The sequence below is a fragment of the Topomyia yanbarensis genome, chromosome 1 (genome assembly GCF_030247195.1).
Source record: "Topomyia yanbarensis strain Yona2022 chromosome 1, ASM3024719v1, whole genome shotgun sequence".
Taxonomy (NCBI): Eukaryota; Metazoa; Arthropoda; class Insecta; order Diptera; family Culicidae; genus Topomyia; species Topomyia yanbarensis.
Genome location: NC_080670.1, coordinates 211,037,667 through 211,054,135, shown reverse-complemented (window position 1 = coordinate 211,054,135; position 16,469 = coordinate 211,037,667). Strand labels below are relative to the sequence as shown.

At 40.9% G+C, this 16,469-nt stretch overlaps 1 protein-coding gene across 7 annotated transcripts in view; it reads left to right on the top strand.

The window, feature by feature from the left end:
- The window catches only part of LOC131691114 (eye-specific diacylglycerol kinase), a 256,899-nt gene that overhangs the window by 201,599 nt on the left and 38,831 nt on the right, over positions 1-16,469 (top strand). For all 7 annotated transcript variants that reach the window (XM_058977302.1, XM_058977319.1, XM_058977326.1 and 4 more), the window contains 4 exons: positions 12,613-12,742; positions 12,811-13,031; positions 13,094-13,176; positions 13,245-13,419. In XM_058977302.1, the coding sequence (XP_058833285.1) occupies positions 12,613-12,742; positions 12,811-13,031; positions 13,094-13,176; positions 13,245-13,419 (609 nt within the window). The remainder of the gene's footprint in view (positions 1-12,612; positions 12,743-12,810; positions 13,032-13,093; positions 13,177-13,244; positions 13,420-16,469) is intronic.

The following is a 16,469-nucleotide window of genomic DNA, read 5'->3' as shown; positions in this document are numbered from 1 at the left end:
CAGCGAGTCAACATGGGTATTATTCAAAGACGAACTCAGAAAATAATCTAAATTTGAACTGTTAGAAACCAGTAGAAAACCGCTGCCGAACACTTCACATAGCGTAAGGTAAGTTTGTTCGCGAAAGTACCGCATACAGTGTAGCCCAAATATCTAGAATCTGGCAGAATCCGACATTTTAAAAAAAACCGGCATTTGACGCAGTATTAACTTAGTATCAAACCTTTTTTAGTACATAAGGTTCCGACACTTTTTTAACAAGATTGGGGTCAAGAAACACGATAAGTCTATTTTGATTAATATACTTGTTTTTATTGTTTACGATGCATTGAATAATAAATTTACAACTGCATCAGGCCAAAATGTTAGATTGTTACTGAATATGGGAGTGGAATATTTGTTCAAAGACATTACACCTTTGTTAATGTGACTCGTTTCGCTCTTTCCTGCTACCGTGAGAACAAAATCTTAATTAGATATTGGTGAAAATTGTTGCCTGCTTTTTTGTCTCGCTCTGCCAATTCCCAATCTAAACTCTTGGCAATTTACTAGGCTGGTATGATTTGTTCTAGTCGAATGTCCAGTTTATTCATTTGGTTCGAGGGTCCATCTATGGAATTTGTCATCTTTTAGGCTAGAGATGAATATTTTTCAATCTGACCATTCTGTTCAGTCATTCCGAAAGTATTATTTTTGTTTTTTATAATTCTACTTTAAATTTTATCATTATTGGAAGCTTCTTTGTCCTTACCCATAGAGCTGTGTTTTAGTTTTCAAAGATTCCTAAACAACAATAATAAAATATGATGCTCTTGTAACAATAAATGGTCAGGATCAGCTTTCCTCGAAAAACAAATGAAAAGCAAGCAATATTTGTCAATGTCAAAATCGATAGCTCAAAACATGTTTAGATGGCTAGGGAAAGGAAGAACATAAACTTGTAACTTTATGACCAAAGGAAAATTAACGACATCGGCTATAGCCTCGGTATGCCAACACATTATGAACCAAGTCAACGGGTGGATCTCTTCCGACTCGTTTCCTGTTAGACCTCCAAGGCGCTCCTTGCTCCAAGATCTCTTTATATTTCCAGACAATATCGTAGAGGGGCTCTAATTCGGATCGGCAATATAAGCTTCGCCCTCGAGACGTTTGTCGATATATTTGCATAGAAAAATTACAGCATGTTATCGAAATGATACACTAAAATGTCCAAAAGTTTTGATCCAATTCGCTTCACGCAAATTTAAAAAAAATCGAAAAAAGTGTTTTTTAACGCTGAAACCATTACCTCCCTCTTAAGGAGCTAAATTTGGACAGATAGGAATATATGCGAGGAACGTATAGGGTAAATCGCGGCTTGTCTGGATCTCCCAATTTAAGGCATTGACTGGTTTACCTCGAGCTCTAAGGGATTCCTTTATCTGAGACCACAATGCTCCTCGTATACACAGACAACGTGCTCGATGTCGTTGCTGCCCTCGTCTTAAGCGCACAGACTACTCTTCACAAGCCATGTATGCCGCAGATGCGTACCCAACGTATAGTGGTTGAACATGATCCGGGACGAACAAACGAATAAAATTCCGACCTACATTCATCCCCATGCCCAAGGTATCGTAGATTCCCTTTGGGATAATAGAATATAGCCTTCGTCTAAGTTCTCCATTGCTACACGAGGATTATCAGCTATCCAGTGTACTATGATAGGAGATACTGAAAAAAATCCTTAAAGCAGATTGGTCCTTCGTAGATTTATACTTATAACTTATACGAACAAGGACATAAAATAGGTCTTTGAATTGAATTCGATTACCAGCGAACGGGACCAAAATTTAGGCATCGGATGAGTGATCTATATGAAAGATACCAAAATTAATTTTTCAGCGTGAGAATGCGCAGATTAGTTTTAATATCCATGAAATCTGATGCCATTTCATCCTTATTAGCATAGCCCATTCGAATTTCTGACTCAATTGTTGAAGCGAAAATGATCAGTCTTTCAATTTCCGGATACTGGACGGTTCTCCAATCGTTCGATCCGTTTTCTTATGACGGTTGGGTACTTGAAGGAATATACCTCCGTCATTTGATTTGTTAGTTTAATTCGAATCGCGATCGCTTAGATACTCCAACCCGAATGACCGTATTTCCAGTGTTGACAAGTACCAGTCTGAACCACGCGGTTTTCCATTTTCGTTTTCTGTAGGGCGATGAAGCTTGGTTCGTTCTCGGTAAACAGCTTTATGAGCTCGCTGGTGTTGATTCGCCGGCTCCGAATGTTCCACTTGAGCGCGAAGTTTTTCATATCGAGACTAGTTGTCGTCGCAGGGCAAGACGATGTTGACGGCATTGCAAAGCGTTGTTGGGCTACTTGAAACCAGTAGATTGGAGTTCTGATACTGCTCTTATTGTTGCAGCTCTTGAATATTCAGTCTGCGACTACAAACTGCTTGCCGAACTCAATTTTTTAGCCCATCCTTTCTTTGGAACGTTTCAAAAAACTCACTTTTAAAAATTGTAAATTTCAGATTGCCAAACACTGTTTGTAGTGTTATGATACTTGCAGCTATGAAGAAACAAAAGCTATTTTTTAAATTCAAATGTAGCTCTTTTCGGAGATTTGTGCAGCCAACAGTAAAGTCAGCTAAGTGAATGAAACAACTTGCCAACATAAACAGTAGGAGGTTTTGCTCCCAAAAATGTACCTTCATTGCGTGCAAAGAGAACTAACTTATTTCAGCATGTTTTTTCGCACATTGTGAAAACAGATGAAACATAATGTAAAGGGGTAAAGTTTTCCTTACAACAACCTCCTCCCACGTTTTGGGGGATTATTCTGCACAGTGGATGAGTTGGGATAATTACACGACGCTGTTTACACAAAGTTCGGAGAATGTCGGCCACAGGCGAACAAATTTCTCGGTTTGTTACATTGAAAATCGTAGCTGATCCTTTGCATCTTTTTGCTACCTTTTATACTAATGTATCCATCTTTTCTATCGGTTATTAACGTTCATTCTAGACATGTTCCGGGAAGCGTGCAAAAAGCGTTTCCTAATTAGACAACGTTTTTCGGAAATCTTCGAGTATGTGGTGGTTACAGCAGCAATAAACCCAAACTAATGAAATCTCCTGCTCATCCTCCACATCCCCTTGAGCAGTGTCTTTACCGGAACACAAAACAGCTCATTTGTAGGATGGTTCTAGAGTAATGAGCTTATTTTAAGGTAACATTAAACGATATTTGGTGACTTAATTATGATACTACAATTTAGAAACCATTGTTTGCTAAGAGAATCTTTATTTTTTCGCCATAATATTAAAAGCAGTATAGCACCTAATTTAGGACTCAACCCCACAAATCAGAGTGCTCGACGGTGCCAAAAACAAGACACCCAAAGTGCTATTTAATGGCTTCTAATAACCTTCTGCCAAACTCGCTCTTTTCCCGTCGAAACAAAACCTCAACCGGTGTGTAATAAACCCGGTGGCAGCCAACCCTCCAGCCCTCGGATCATCGCAAAAAGACGAAGCAGAATAAGATGAGATTATCATCCAACTGACGAAGACACGATTCAGCAGTCCCGGAATGAGTTTTCCCCTTCCTCATTCTCTTAGACGAGAATGATTATAGAAAAACAGTAGCCCACAAATTATTATATTTGCAAAGGTGTGCTCAGCACGGGTAAACTCGACGTGTCAGTGGCCTCGTCCCCCTTCCGAGGTAATACTTTAGTTTGACCTAGTTCTGTCTTGTTTGGTTTGCAGTTTTTTCCCCAATTTGGATTCATTGTCCGGACCGTCTATTGGAATTGATGGAAGTCGAAGTGGGGTAAAACACGGATTTGGATTTCGGCAAAAGCTGCTTAAATTGCTAAGCATTAGTTTTGGCCTTGGAGTAAAAATTTAATAAATTCTTCAATATATTTTTTATACTCTGGAAAGGACCGTTTTATCGGTTACCTGAACAAGCTTCATTGTTGATTAATTAGTACGTAGTCACATTTCTCTAGGTGTTTCCATTTCCCAGTTTTATTTAGTTGACATCACATATATAAACGTCGGGCAAACTAAGTGTCGATTTCTTCACGCTCACTTAACTTTTAAACCAGGTACACCATTACGTTTAAACCTGGCTTAAGCGTTAAACGAGGGTGAAGAAGTAGGCAAAAAAAATTAGACGAATTCTTCCATTCCAATCACTGACCAAGTTTGTGCCGAAATCCATTAAATACACATTACACATTTTGAGCGCATTTTCATTCATTGACAATTTCGTCCCAGGATTGACTATAAAACGATTCACCCGTGAACTCCATGTTTCTCCTACATCACCTCTCGATTGACACACCTTAAAATGCCTTCTTCGTTGCGCATTGTCTCATATATAATGAAACAAAACACGGTATACCCCTGCATTACCTGTCAAATGCTCACTTCACGGAAATAACTTCTAAAAGCCCAGAGCGCCTACTTTGTTTATATCTGTTACTTTTCTCTCCACTCCCTGTCTCAGCAGACGCACAAGCTTCTACAAGCATAGGTAATATAAAATACCAACATTGCCATCACGATTATGAGCAACGCGCCATCCGCATGTGTATGTGTATGTGAGAGGCATTGCTCTGCTACCCTGGGGGTGGACATTCTGATGGGATCGGATGGCAATGTTCCAGTATATACAGTGTACCGTGTCCGCCCGTGGAACCATGCGTGGCAAAATGTGAAATATTTTAATTTGCAGTCATACCATTCGAGATTAGCCGGTAGCCGCTTTTTTGTGTGAATTATTAATTTTGTACCACGATTGTTGCCTTTTCGGAAGGGTAAATAATTAAATACCTGCGGTTATCGTGGCGGTTACTTTAACTTTACTCCCGCCACCTAACCGGGGCACTGCTGGACACAGTTCATAGCACAAACCGGTTATAGCGTACGGTCAGACGAGAATGTCACGAATTAAATATTAAAATGTAACGGAAAAGTAAACACACGCACTGTTTATGGGGGTAGTAATTTCAAATTTATTTACCACAGTTGACCACCGGTTCACTGATCTTGTATGTTGTCATATTTACGATGAACATTTTGTTTCCTTTGGATTGCTAAAGGAAATTTAGCGGGTTCTAAGAATTTTGAGATTCGCATATTGTTTCGAGAGGTTAAACGAAATTCCATGCGTCGAGCAATTTTGAAATCAAAGTAAGCGATGCTCACGGGGAGTCTACTTCCATGAAATACCTGTTGTTTCGTGTTGTTCTAGCCTGTCACATAAAGGCACTAGACTACCGATTCAGTTCAAAACGAGCCGTCACTGACACCCTGCTGACATGGAGTAAAATGAAACAAAATAATATCTTGCGAACAAGGTTCCGGGAAAAAATAACATCCTAACATCATCAAAAGAAGGGCCCGTATCTTCTTATCTATCAGTCTTTAGTATCCGTCTGTCTGGGTGCTGCCGGCGCAGTAAGTGTTATTTTTAAAACAAAGGGCGATGTAAAGTTAAGGCGAAAGTTGCACGTGCTTCGTTACAAGTGAAGGCCCCCTGGCAAAGAAAAACATAACAGACAGACGTAATCTCAAAGAGTATCCAATTACCTGCTCCAGAGCAGACAATTTTTACCTGCGTTAGAGAGTTAGAAGTTCGATTTAAATGAAAGTCTATTGTTTGTTGTTGACAATTTCATGTAATCGTTCCTAGAAATAAAACGATCCTTGCGATCCGTAAGCAAAGTCGTAAAGACAATAATGTCTTCCCAGTAAAATTATTTTTGAACCAGCAACCACGCGTCCCCATGTAATTTTCCGACTGTCGGAGTTTTTAGAGGTCATTGAGATATTTGACGTTTACGCACACTGAGATCTCAAATTTTTATGCTACCTCCCTGCCGTTAAGCCCGGGAGCAGTTTGTTAGCCTCCCAAGGAAAACGTCAAAATTGCACAATACCAACGCAGCTAAATAAGTTTATGGTCATCTGTTTTTTCATTGAATTGCGATCATTGAAGGAGTACCAGGCTTCCATTCGACGCTCTCACCTTTTTTCAGAAAGAAAAGGGTGTTATTAATAAAATGCAATAAACGCCATAAACCGTGCGTTCGCTTAAGACCGACGACATCAACCCATCCGACCGGCCCATCAACATATGGATCGGGACCAACGGCATTATTTCCCTTCCGAAGGAAGACATGACTACAAATTTCTCACCTCAGAACATCTCAACGACCTCGGTGAAACTTACCTGTTGGAACTTTGCAACGGAATATGACAGGAATCATGTAAAGTGGCTATATGACGAAGGTATGCCAGCGGAAGTTAAGTCGAAGGTTGATTGCTGTCTTTACAAAAACATACCTTCAGATCTGTCCAGGGCGCTAGCACACGTCAAGAACGCATTCAATAGGGTATAGCCATTGTAGAATTACTGCACAAAATGAGAGTGCCTAGCTACCTGTGTAGAATTCTAAGGAGTTGCTTCCAGAACCGAGTCCTGATCTACGAGACAAACAGGGCATAAAAATCGGTTAGAATTACGGCAGGAGTTCCGAAAGGCTCTTTCCCGGGTCCAAAACTTTGGTACGGGATGTATAACGGCGAGTTGACACTGAAGTAACCTAGGGGTGTAGAGATCGTCGGGTTCGCGGACGACATCGTAGTAACGGTACTGGAAGAGATACCGGAAGAGATTGATAGGTTGGCGATGGAGTCGATCGACAGGATTGGAAACTGAATGCAAGGAGTTCAGTTGCAGATAAGCCAAAACAATACGAAGGGGCAATTAGGCAGCAAATTGCTAAGCGCTGCAGTGATCCGAAATCACTGTCCGGGAGCACGTCATCGTCTTGAAGCGGGCGTTGTATGTCGACTATGCCCGCGAAAAGGCGCGTACTAGACTATCTCATCAGAGGCAGTCTTCGTTATCGCAGAAATGAACCCTATCGGCATCATCCTGGTGGAAGATAACGAATGCTATAAGCGGAAGGGGACCAGGGTAATACGGAAAACACTGAGAGCTGACTCGATGGCCAATTGGCAGCAAGATTGAGACTCGTCGGGAAAAGGAAGGTAGACTCATACCGGTTCTCTCGACCTGGATAAATAGGAAGCATGGTGAAGTAACCTTTTATCTTACCCAGGGAATCTGACGTCGAGGAAACACCGGAGCATGTGGTCCTCCTCGTCTTTCCAATATTCGAAGGAAAATGCCTTCGCTTAACGTAAAGAATATTGTGTCAGAGATGTATCGAAATGGAGCGCATGGAATGCCTTCAGCAGAGTACTGACACTAATACTGTTGGTGCTTGCCACTGTATAGTTTAGATCAACCAGAACAGAGTGAAGTCGCAACAATCTACGCGCAGATCCTCGAAAGCCTGAAGAGCAGTAATTTGCACATACTCCACTCGAAGAATGCTAGAGTAGCGCAGTACTGGTCGAGAAGTATGCAGCTACAGCAAACCACTCGTCAGAACGTGGGAACGAAAACGGTAAATCCGTCTATCGCCGGAAAGAACGCAGTCTGGCGGAATCAACATGTGAAGAATTGTAGTTGCTGTATCTTTCTCAAAAGACGCGCAAGATCTACAAGAACGCATGCAACTATTCGACTCTGTCGGGGACTAGTAATGAGAAGAAATTGGTTTTTAAACTACAGTAATCGACGATTTATCTCGCTACCAATTGTTCTCTTTCAAATTCAATTTCATTTTTCATATTCATAAGCTTGAATTGTGGCACTATATTTAACATTAACTCATGATTCATACTTACTTCAGTTGCTTTATCTCAGAACCTCGTTCCGATTGGTATGTCGATGTTGAAGTCCGTGCTAGGAAAAGCAGCATTCCCGTTACTATCACTTATTTCAATGTTCACTATTGTAGTATTATTTTCCAATTACCACAGTGGCGATGAAATCGATGTCACACTATGTATAAGAAATATTTTCTTTCAAATTCTATTCCATTTTTTGTATGCATAAACTCGAATCATGACACTAAAATTCACTTTAACTCTTTTGGCATGGTTCATACTCACTTCAGTTGGTTTCCTTCGGAACCTCGTTCCGATTGGTATGTTAATGTTGAAGTCTGTGTTAGGAAACGCAGCATTCCTGTTACTATCACTTGTTTTAATGTTCACTATTGTAGCATTATTTTTCAATTGCCATAGAGACGATGAAATCGACATCACACTATATTTAAGAAATATTTTCTTTCAAATCCAATTCCAATTTTCTTATCCACAAACTCGAATCGTGCCACCATAGTCCACTTTAAGTCGCTTCCGACATGTATCACAATCACTGCAATCGGTTGACCTCGGTGCCTTATTGCAGTCGGTATGTTAGTTTTGAAGTCCGTGTTAGGGGATGCTAGCAATACTGCTACTATCACTTACACTAATGTATACTATATGGTTTGGTTGACCGATACGTTGATTATGGTGTCCGCGGTGTAGAAAAAAGCCGTCCTAAAAGCAAATTATCATGATGAGTAATTTAACGGTACAATATGATATACAAAACTGATATGATATAAACAAAATCTGAATGAATATTAAAAAAAAATGGAAAATGTTATCCGTCCAGGTACTTGTCATAAACATGTCTAGAGGGTAAGCTGACTATTAAATAGACGAAAAAGGAGGTCGGTTCACTTATATATTCTTATGTTCAAGAATGCAAAATGCTTTTCCTTGCCTTACATTTAATTAGTGAAATTCATTGCACTTTTTTTAGCACGAACAACCCGACAAGCTTGCTTCAACATTACATTCTGAGCAAGATTGCTGCTGCTTGACTAAACAGCAACCTTTCAAGGATAAAACCTAACCCGATACCACCTACTTTCCCCCCCTTTTTTCGAAGAACGGCCCAACTGAAACCGGGTTCGGTAGCTAATTATCCTGATTACGATGATTATCGTGTTCTCGTAAAATTTCTTCACCGCCCTAGTTTCTGCGTCAGTCAGTCGTCGGCTTTTGGGCTCTGCACCGAAAGCCATCCTGTGTTCGTCCATCACTCTCTCTGCCGCCCGCAACCAACATCATCCAACAGTTCGGTAAATCGAATCCGCAATGGTCCCGTAATCGTGTTGCCGCAGTAGCTGCCGCAGGAACTTGTAGCTTGTCAAAGTTGTGTAATTATTCTACTTGCGTTTTTTTTCCACGTTCTTTTGACTCCCGCCTCCCACCGGTGTACCTTCTTTCGAAGATAAATACAACTTTTTTTTAGCTCGGTTTCAGTTGTTCGTCTGCTTCTGGCTAATTGTTCAAGTGAAATTTGAAATGCACTTGAAGCGAAAGTTTGTTCTTGGAATTTGGAGTCGGGTTGTAACATGGTTTCTGCGTAATTTAACACTTCTCAGTTTCGTGAGTGCATCGTATACACGTTGAAAAATGTTTTCTAGCATATTTGAAGAAATGAAAAGGTCTGATAAACTTTTCTAAAGGTTATGAACTCTCGATGGAGGTCCATGGTGTATAGTTTTAATCTAAATGTAGACGCATGATCGTTTTCAAGAAGCAGCATCAAACAACGAATCGTTTTAAATACTCGATTTAAACAATGCTGATGACGAGAATGGATTAAACACTCAATTTACAACTATTATCTCAAAAATGCCAATGCAAAAGTACGATGGACCCAGATACGAAAGCCCGAAAAGATCCGATTATGAATTATTTAAACAGCATGAAATCAACATTCAATCCCATTAGACGAAATGGGTTTATCTCACGAATCATTCCATCGCTCGAGCATTCGCTGCCCTGCTCTCCGGTTCCTTTGTTCTCCCCGGTTTGTTATTGCCCTTTGACGAGTGAATTATTACACTGGAATATTCCACAGCTCCGCGCGGGACGAGTATGACGAGGTTATCATCTGGTACTTGAGCACCAAGTACGAACCAGCCAACCTATTTACCAGCCAAAGCAACATCGCTGACTTTTATGCTTCGGTCTTTTCTTTGTATGCAAAAGTACTCCTAGCTTTGTGTGCGGGAATCCAACCTCGTTCTACAAAGTACGCAAAATGAAATATAAAATAAATTATGTTTTTCTCTTATTAAAGAGAAAAGATCTCCCCTTCCTTGCTCGTCTTCGACTGCATTCTTGCATTTGGAATGCGACTGGAGTGTGTTAGTAGTGAAGGGCACTTGTCGTCACAGCATCCAAACCGTCTTCTGTCTATCATCAGGGTCAAAGTCATTAAAGATTCGCTAGCAAATCTGTCTTCTTCAGGGTTAATTAGAATGAAATGATGGATTGGAGGGAAACTACTATCCAATGGAGATGTATGGTATTTCATCTAGAATGAAACGAATCGGCTCGTCTTTAGGAACGGCAATTTTCCAACCTGTACATACCTTAATCAGAAAACGAAAAACACAACGGAATTAACTTACTTGTCAAACGGTTGCACTTTTGTTACCAAAACTTATTTCCCCTTCCAATTTCAGAGTGTGTGTAAACAACATCGCGTACTTAAACTTCCACATTCATAGTTCAGCTTATACCAGAAACTTTTCAGAAGTTGCATGGAATGTATTTGTCCCGTGCTCACTGGTTTCACTTGAAATACACGGCGGAATTGTCCCACTTCACTGCATCACAGAGGAACAAAACGCTATATTAGTAAGGTGTTAAAAGCTTTATAAACTTTTAAGACGTCTAAATAACGCAGTTGAGTTCACTCTACATCTGGGCTGTACTGTTTGTAAAATACTTACTATTTTTCCTTCAGTTGTCGGCACATCGATAGGTTTGACAGCTGGAATTCACATTTTTTCACTGGCTTCTCATAGGTTTGAAAAGCTGTAGAAAAGGCTTATCTCGTGACCAGTTGTTTTCTTTCAAATTCAACTCCATTTTTCGTATCCGTAACACTCGACCACAGTTCACTTTAACTCACTTTCGGAACATATCACATTCACTTCACAGGTTGGTTTGCTTTGAACCCTTTCTCCAGTTGGTATGTTAATGTTGATGTCCGTGTTCGGGATTGTATAGTTTTTCCATTGTCATCAAAAATCCACCTATTTCAAAATGAAAATATGATCAGTATCATTAAAACAATTTATTTTTAGTATTTATAAAACTTTAATTTACCTACTGAAATAGCTTATCTCGTGACCAGTTGTTTTCTTTCAAATTCAATTCCATTTTTCGTATCCATAACAGTTGACCACAGTTCACTTAAAATCAATTTCGTAACATATCACATTCACTTTAGGATGGTTTGTTTTGGACCTTTTTTGCAGTTAGTATGTTAATGTTGATGTCCGTGTTCGGGATTGTATAGTTTTTCTATGTCATTAACAATCCACCTATTTCAAAATGAAAATATGAACAGTATCGTTAAAACAATTTATTTTTAGTATTTATAAAACATAAATTTACTTGCTGGAAAAAATATAGTTGTGGTTTTAATATTTTCCGTGAGTTTTTCTGGTCTCTTCTGGATCTGTTCTGTAGATCTAGATGCTTCCTCTACTTGATAGAATTTCGTGCAGGCACTTTCTCGACTTTAGATGTCATGATGGACGTAACCAATCAAACGGTGGAATTTTTAGCAAACGATACAGTTTGACCACATTGTTCCACTTGTCAGTTGAAAGCGAGACATGGATCGATCTAAATGGGAGAAAGAGAAGCCTCGATTCAAAAGTTGTATTCTTAATTGATTGCATTGCTGTTCCCATTGCATCACGACGACGGCTATTCGAACATCAATCAAGTGGAGGGGAAGCGCATGGACACAAACCCAGTCAGTAACTAGGATAACCGGGAAAGAGGATGATTGAACGGTATCAGGACTGATGGGTAATCCGATCAGAGTATTGAAAAGGGAAAGAGTTCTCCACTGGCAACCACAGTAAAAGCGTGGAGAAAAAATTCACTGAAAAGTGGAAGCAAACGATGAAATAACAATATCATATTTTATTTCGTATATATGGTGGAAAACCTGTAATACGTTTTCCCTTCATTTTTTTGCAACCAGCTGTTTCTTGTGAACACTTTGGTTCGAATCGGTATCGATTTATCACTTTTGTAAAAAAAAAAGCCTTGGTACTACTTTTTGTAGCGGAAGTGAACCTTTAAGTTCGATAGACATCATAGAGTTAGTATAACAATTCAACTGACACTAAGAATCCCTGATAGGAGCTCAAACCGTCGAAGATCGGATTATTAGACCAATGTCATACCCTCTGAACCAGTCAAAATAAGGGATCACTTATCATTTTGTATACCGCATGAATATATATCCGCAAGCAAGCAAACAGTTCCATGCACTAGAGCGAAAAAAAACAGACGGAAATTTTAAACAAGTTGTACTTTATTTACCTTTGTTATACACACTCATCCCTTTCCATATTTTGCCTATTGTTGCAGACAGTGGAACACCGCATGTTCAGAACCAACAATAAATATAAAGCTTTTTCGAACTCCCAATCCAGGAAATTGAAATAATTGAATAGACCACTCTATTCCTCGCCTGAATAAGAGAGGGTTTATATTTGTAACACATTTAAACCCATCGAAACTTTTCTCAAACCGAACAGAAGCAAACAACTAAACCAATTCCTTTTCTCTTTCACATTGCAGTCCCTACAGGCGAAGCTCTCGTTTAGCTCTAAGGAAATTGTTGCTTTATCATGTGCCTGGTGTAAATCATCATATCATAACAAGGAAGCATGCTTCAACCCGGAACGGATCGGCGAGGAGTGTACGCTGGGTAAGTACATTCGAAACGAGATAGTTGTCTGTTTTTTTTCTCTAACACTTCAACCCCCAAACAAGCAGGTGCCCACCGCGGTATCGTGGTACCCCCGTCCTGGATTGTGAAGCTACCGCGGAAGGGTAGCTTCAAGTCGTCCCTGCGGAAAACACCCCAGAAGAAAAAGAAGACTGGCAAAAAGGCGACCGTAACGAAGGAACCGCGGACCTTTGTGATCAAACCCATTCCGACGGCGAATCTCACCCCGGTGCTGGTGTTTATCAATCCGAAATCCGGCGGGAATCAGGTAGGGTTATTTGTGGTTTGTTTCCGTGATTGTTCAATAATAGATTATTTTTCGTTTGACAGGGTGCTAAGCTGCTCCAGAAGTTCCAGTGGTTGCTCAATCCTCGACAGGTGTTCGATCTGACGCAAGGTGGACCGAAAATGGGGTAACGTCCAAAAACATTGATTCTACGGAAAGAATGAACTATTAATCTATTATCTGTCTCGTTCCTAGTTTGGAATTGTTCCGCAAAGTACCGCAGCTGCGGGTGCTGGCCTGCGGTGGAGATGGAACTGTCGGCTGGGTTCTCTCGGTGCTGGATCAGATCAACTTTGTGCCTCCGCCGGCGGTTGGCGTGCTACCGCTCGGAACCGGTAACGATCTGGCTCGGGCACTTGGATGGGGTGGTGTAAGTATTGACATTATATAATTTTTCTACTTTCATTCTGGGGAATTAAATGATAATGGTATTCAGAACTTGTAGACGATTCTGTTACATAAGATTTCCGGCAAAGGTCACTGCACTCTAATCTCTTCAAATATGCAATGAGAAGCATCGTTCTTCATGAAAGTTTAAAAAATCAGTTTTTAGTCAATTCAGATTGTAAGATTTTATACAGAGTTCCTAATACCGACTACTTTTTTACAAGAAACGGTATCGCGGCACCGTCGTGATTCGCTGGTTGGGTCACACCCTCTGTCCAACTAACGAATTTGATTTGCTATTTGGAGTGAAAATATATCTGCTCACATCCCTAATTATTGTCAGTTTGATTGTCAAAGTGAATTTGACACGAGATTTTTATATTCAGATGCTTCTTAAGTGGACAATGGTCCAACTAGCGGAGGTCCAACTAAAAAGCGGTCCAGTTAAAAAGTGACCAACCAGCGAATCACGACTGTACTGAAATCCGCTGTACCGGTTAAATATCGGTACTCTAATATATCTTTTCAAAAATAAACAAGGTACACTCCAGAGTGATTTCATTGATGAACTTATCTATGCTTAACAAGCATTCTAATTAGTAAAGAAAGCATATTTATTGCGCCACTTGTTTTGAATCAGCTTCTCACATTTTAGCAGAAGAATTCTTTCAAATAAATTGGTTGCATTTCGAAATGCTTCATTTCATCTTAACTGAACGACTTCCTTCAGATTTGATAGCTTTTAGATGCTAGAGGCCCAACTTTCAATAGTAAATCAACGCGGTACTCTCACTTTGCTGTGAGGGGGCATTTAGGAACCATTCATAAATTACGTAACGCAAAAATTGCCTTAAATTGACTCCCCCCTACCTCCATGTAACAAAGTGTCACAAATTCCTCTATCTCTCCCTCCACTATTACGTAACAAATTCCTTGAATTTTTTTTTTCTTCAGTAAAAACATGTTACGTAACATTCTAGCTTACTCCCCCTTCCCCATATGCAGCAATATGTAACAATTTCTCGGACCCCCTCCCCCCCTAAAAGCGTTACGTAATTTTTGAATGGCCCCTTTATATCATGTGGCCACATAAACGATCCTCTTATCCCCTACGGTGGACAACCGTTGACAATTCCTGTATCCTTATCATTCTCCCAAGAGGGTCACTCATTTTTTGCTGAAGTATTTACACAAATCAGTGTATTTCGCATGCTTAGGGAATAAGTGAACATTACCATGCACGAGTCAGCCTTTCTCGAACAGAGTCATCATTATAGAGCACCTAATCAACAGTTGAAGTTATAATGATGTTGACTGTAGGTCAAGACGATGTAGTAAGGTGAAAACATCTAGAGCTGGACGGATTTTCCTCAGCTACGGATTTTTGATGGTCCATTCGATGCAGTTATTTGACAAAATTTGGATGTGTCTACTAGAGAAAGCCTTACACGTAAATCGTGAACATTGTTTTGCCTGGAGCGAATAGTTTTGAAGATTACGTCGATTACGCAATTTAGAGTTTCTGCATATTGCTTCAAAGAGTTCAAGCAACCTCGTGCGCAAGAGGGGGAGATCTCTGATCAGAAAAAATTGATTACTGTGGATCGTTTTGACACATAAAATGTCATTTGATGGGGCTCGGACGCTCTGGTTGTGGTACTCTTTTAGAATTCTGGTGTCATGCTTCTCGAGATTCTGACGAAATCCTGTGTGGGATTCTGATGTAATCCATCCCAGGATTTTGCTTACAATCTTATTGTTCATTGGGGTTTAAACCGGCAAACGTTCTAATGGTAATAGCTACATTTCATTCTACAGTCTAAAATTTAGCTTTTCTTTTGGTTTTTGCGATATTTTCTCTTGAAGGGGTTGGTTGTCTATTCGGTTGAACGGGGTCGCTGGAGACCTCTCCAGCACCTGGCCGGGGTGTGGCAGAGGTCCCTCGGTTGGTTGGTTTTAATTTCGGTGGTGATTATGGTTGTTCCAGGTTGGCTCGTCACTTCAGTAGGTGGGGAGGCCGGCTGCAGGAGATCCGCTGGTCCTAAGGGCCATGGGCGACCTCTCCAGCACCGCAAGGGTGTGCCAGAGGGTCCATTGACGGTGTGGTTGGTGCATCTTTGGAGATGCCATCGAGGGTTTGGTCTAGACTGATTTGGGCCGTATTGGTGGTTGGTGAGGATTTTCTGAAAGAGAGCTGCTCCATTGCCGGTTGCTAGCGTGGCTGTAGTTGTTTCAGATTGGCTCATCGCTTCTTTATTGAGATGTCTTCGAGGGTTCGGTCTTGGTTAGTCTGGGCTGTGGGAGTTTCCGGTGAAGGTATAACAGAGGGCCCACGTTTGGTCTTGTTGATTCATTTGCGGTTGTATAGGTGGAGTCCTTTAAAAATAGAAGAAGTACTTCCTCCCGGACCAGGTCGTCGGACAGCACGTCTGGAATTAAATTGGTCTAATTTTACTGTCGCCGGAGATTCTCGAGTTCCCGGCAGTTGCATTGGAGGTGTTCAACAAAGAGTCGGGTGTTGCACGTGGTACATTCCGGTGTTGGTTCCCTAGAGATGGTCTGAGCGTGTGTAACTCTCGTAAGTCCCACCCGAAATCGGGACAGTATTCGCTGTTCTCTCAAACTGGCTCAATCAGACCAGCAGTCGGCAGATCCCTTGACCTTCTGTGTGTAGCCTCGGGAGCTCTGCCAGCTATTCCGCAGGTTCACGTTATTTGATTCTATTTATTCTGGTAGTCGGGCTCGAGCACGTCTGTCGTGTAGCGCTAGCCGGTCGGCATCTATGTTCCCTCTGATGTCGCTGTGGTCAGGGATCCAACACAGTAGGTTTCGGTGGGACTCGATGGCCTGTACGAATGGGTGGGCTGAACTTCCTGGTGCAATGTCCCGTAGGACTAAAAAGGAATCGGTTAAAATTACGGTTGGTTCGTCTGCGTTTCTTTTAGTTATTGTCACTGCGATGGCTGCAGCTTCGGCTGTGAAGACTGAGCAAGAGGATAGGAGGCGGAAGAAGAGCCCATTCCCCAGTCCGCT